Genomic DNA, 4,259 nt, shown 5'->3' with positions numbered 1-4,259 from the left:
CCGGGTATTTCAGCTAGGATTGGTTCATCTTATAAACAATGCGTTTTTTGTATTTCCTTTATTTTTCAAAATTAAGATAAACAAAGTTCTTTTTTAATCTAAAGTATACTTTCCTTCGTTTTCTAAAATGTTCTTCCCTCTATCTGGTGGACTTGCAAGGCCCCTTTTCCAAAATTCACTTGTCTGTGACGAAAAATACTCTTCCAGTACTGTTCTGGCCTCGTCTATAGAATTCATATTTTTCTGTCCAAATGATTTTGAAGACTGCAGAATAAATGATAGGGCAATGTCCGGCGAATATGGTGGGTGGGGCATCGTTTCCCATTCAAACTGCTCCAGCCTTTGGAATGTCATCTTTGCTGTGTATGGCCGAGCGTTATCCTGATGGAAGAACATCTTTCCTCTTGAAACCAAAGATGGTCGTTTGCCTTCTAGCACTGACTTAAGCCGCTCAAGCTCCTCACAGTAGATCTCCTTTCTTATCGTTTGGTTTGTGTTTAAAAGTTCAAAGTAGACTAAACCTTTCATATCCAGACCTTTTAAGGTCTAGCCACTGACCACACAAGACACAGCCAGTTCCAGCGATAACGCCAGATGACAACACCCGTCCAACAGCATTACGGCAACCACCGTCTTCGTCGCCACCATCATCTTCTTAACGTCGTCAACATGATCTCTACGTACACAACTCAACAAGCAACTCGCCCAGGTTTCGTTACTGCACTGTTCGTGAATTACTTCACTACGGATCAACAATGAATATACAACCTGCGAGAACCAAGTGACCCAGTGACCCAGTGACTTGCGAGAACCAAGTGACCAAGTGACCCAGTGACCCAGTAACCCAGTGACCCAATGACTTGCGAGAACTCCTGTACCAAGTGACCCAGGCAGTAGTATTACAGCCACAACTTCGTACGATATGTAGCGCAATCGGCTCCGTATCATGGCTGCAATTTCTTGATACAATATCTCAACAACCGTGTATAATTGATTACGAACTGGTATTTCTCATTTCTCGTGTCTATGAACATTCGTCTAACTTCTCATAATAGACTCTTTCACTGTCTTCTTCATTGCTATTCTTATATGTACTTAACGCACACGCATACATCCATACACTTTGTTCTCACGACCACCTGGCTATTATTCTGTATAATTAACGCATACATAGACACACATGTTAACATATCAATAAATCTTCTCTTAAACATTCTACTCGGTTGTGTCTCTCATTTCCCTCTGGCACATATATGTAATATTCCTTTTATATTTATTGTATCGACTGTGTGATGTACAAAGGAGACTCATACTCGTCACCTCACATGGCACGGTCCTTTACACTAGGAATAGCAGTCAAACCTTACTCAATTCATGCCATACTGTGTTAATTCAAGGAACGGACACGTAGAGTAATATAATCCTAGGTACACTAAATTTTGAAAATAAACAAACAGCAAAAACTTGGGATGAATTTCTCCTGGAACATCTTTGATCATATGATCAAACCTGTTTGATCAGGAATGACCTTGGGTTAAACAACAACAACAACAACAACAGCGACGATGACGACGAGCTTACAATGAGAACCTCTATACAGGAACTCGAGTCTGCCATTAACAGGAGCCATATCTTCCTCAAAAATATACCCTACGTTGCATCACATAGACAATGTAGTCTTAGATACTACATTAGCGTTTGAAAAACGAAAAGATTGAATGGGTTACAGTTGGGACGTCTTTAATCATAGGCCTGCTTGATCAGGGCTGACTTAAGATGTGTGCCTGCGAAGTTTTAACATCCATGGAAAAGGTTGTGGCTTTGTCTTCTTTATCTAAAAAGTAAAAAAAAATCAAAATGTAAATGAGAAATTTCGAGGGTTCCAGTTGATCCGATCAACGGAACAGCCTGCTCGGGAAATTAACGTGCAAGTGGCTGAGCACTCCACAGACACGTGTACCCATAACGTAGTTCTCGGGGATATTCAGCGTGACACAGAGTGTGACAAGGCTGACCCTTTGAATTACAGGCACAACAGAAACAGGAAGTAAGAGTGAGAGGAAGTTGTGGTGAATGAGTACAGCAGGGTTCGCCACCATCTCCTGCTGGAGCCTCGTGGAGCTTTAGGTATTTTCGCTCAATAAACACTCACAACGCCCGGTCTGGGAATCGAAACCGTGATCCTATGACCGCGAGTCCGCTGCCCTAACCACTGGGCCATTGCGCCTCCACACTGCAAGATAATATACAGCTTTAAAGAATAGTGGGACATTTGTAACTTACTCCCTCGAGTGAAGTGTAAATCGTTACTACATGGGACACTCATAGAGAACTCAGCTCAACGTTACAGCGCTCATCTCACTCATTTATGAAAATTGCAGGTTTTGAGGATGTCGTTGTTGCTGTTATTTAGATCCAGGTTAGTCCTAAACGAACAGACTGATCCATGATCAAAAATGTTCCTGCCGTGACTTCCCCTATCTTTTTAGAAGTGTATCTAAGATTATATACATTTACAACCTGTTTGTTATTTGCGAAAGACAATTGGGTGTTTGATTTATGATTTAGGACAGGGGTTCTCAACCATATTTTTTTTTACTTATGGACCCCTTTGGTTACTATTTTATTCTGGTGGACCCCTTATAGCCATTCGATGTTTAAAAACTAGTTTTCTAGAAACTTCTTTCAGAATTCTATTTAGCTTTTCACATATTAACTTGTGTAGGTTGAATTACATGAGATGTTAGAGAAAGAAACCTGTCTCTTGCAATAAATACCAATACATACATCTAAAGCAACATCTTTTTCAGGGACCCCTTAAAATACTATTCTGGATCCTTAATTTACTATTTTGTTACGTGCCCCCTCCCCACCACTGCCAAAAAAATCTTATATCGACCCTCAGGGACCATATGGACCCAGGTTGAGAACCACTGATTTAGGACGTCCATTCGCAGTGTCGTTAGAGTGTCGAGAGTTGACTACTTTGTGGTAATCATTCTGACTCTCTACGCTCTGAGTTCAAATCCTGCCGAGGTCAACTTTGCTTTTCATCCATTCGAGATCAATAAATAACTCGATTCTTCTCTTTCTATCTGTCTCCTTTCCTTGAAGAAACCGAATGTGACCTATCCTGGAAAGTGATGGACTCTACCAGGTCTAAAATTGTCCAAGACAGTCTGTATGCTACGACGACGCCCCTAGGAACTCCATGAAGGAGTTGAGGGCCCAAAGCAAAAGTTAATTTTAAAAGAGTTCGGCTGTTATTTCAAGCAGGTCCAGCTACCACGTAGAGGTTTTATCGTTTTGTGGCTAATTGTATTATTCTTAGACAAAAATTATCATTTTGTACAAGATCAGTCCTGATTGAGCAGACGTATGAACAAAAGCTTCCCAACCGTGACCATCCCGTCTTTCAGTAGAAACAATGCATTCAAAACCTTACCCAGTTTGCCCTTCTTTTAAGACTGTAAGGCAGGCGTAGGCAACCTTTTTCGAGAAGCGGGCCGCGCGAAACATAATTCATCATCAGGCGAGCTGCACTACAAAAACAAATCAGTAATTATTCGTTAGGCGTGCCATTCAGAAAGCCCCGCAAACTGTAGTTTGCCCACGATTGCTGTTGGCTGTTATTTCTAGCGTTGAGGCTCCTTCGTTCGCATGAACGTCTGAAGGTTTATCAGAGAAGTAGCAGACAAGCTGAAAATGGTTACAACACGAAAGATTTTATTGTAAAGTCAAAGAAACTAAGAGAAAAAAAAATAATAGATAGTTATTCTGTGCAACAAAGTTATGTTTTCTCTGTTTTTATTGCTTTGCCTCGGAGAAATAAGAAGCTGAGAGACAGAATAATTAAGAATGGTTTTAAAAGAAGAATGAAACAAAAAGAATGAAATAAGTGAAATTGATAGACAAGGAACGTGGAAAAGAGAGACGAGAAGGAGACAAGGATTTGGGAAGAAATAGTAAGGAATAGTAAGAGGAAGGTGAAGAGAGAAAGTGACAATGACGTTGAAGTATTGTTAGAGAAAGAGAGAGAGAGAGAGAGAGAGAGAGAGAGAGAGAGAGAGAGAGAGAGTGTGTGTGTGTGTGTGAGAGAGAGAGAGGGGTGAGAGAGACGGAGAAAGAGTAAGAACAAAGAAGGATGGTGCGAGAGTGAAGGTAGGGAAAAGATTAAGAGGGAAAGCGTAAGAGATAAGCAGAAACAAAAGAAGAGAGAGAGAGAGAGAGAGAGAGATAGAGAGAGAGAGAGAGAGAGA

The 4,259-nt window shown here is 40.9% G+C and overlaps 1 protein-coding gene across 1 annotated transcript in view; it reads left to right on the top strand.

Moving 5' to 3' along the window:
- Positions 1-2,390: 2,390 nt before the first annotated feature.
- The window catches only part of LOC106879688 (uncharacterized), a 2,176-nt gene continuing 307 nt past the window's right edge, over positions 2,391-4,259 (top strand). The window contains exons 1-2 of the mRNA XM_014929366.1: positions 2,391-2,419; positions 3,917-4,016. Of these exons, the coding sequence (XP_014784852.1) occupies positions 2,391-2,419; positions 3,917-4,016 (129 nt within the window). The remainder of the gene's footprint in view (positions 2,420-3,916; positions 4,017-4,259) is intronic.

The sequence above is a fragment of the Octopus bimaculoides genome, chromosome 21 (assembly GCF_001194135.2).
Source record: "Octopus bimaculoides isolate UCB-OBI-ISO-001 chromosome 21, ASM119413v2, whole genome shotgun sequence".
NCBI lineage: Eukaryota > Metazoa > Mollusca > Cephalopoda > Octopoda > Octopodidae > Octopus > Octopus bimaculoides.
The sequence above is the reverse complement of the archived record's forward strand: the minus strand, read 5'-3'. Positions and strand labels throughout refer to the sequence as shown.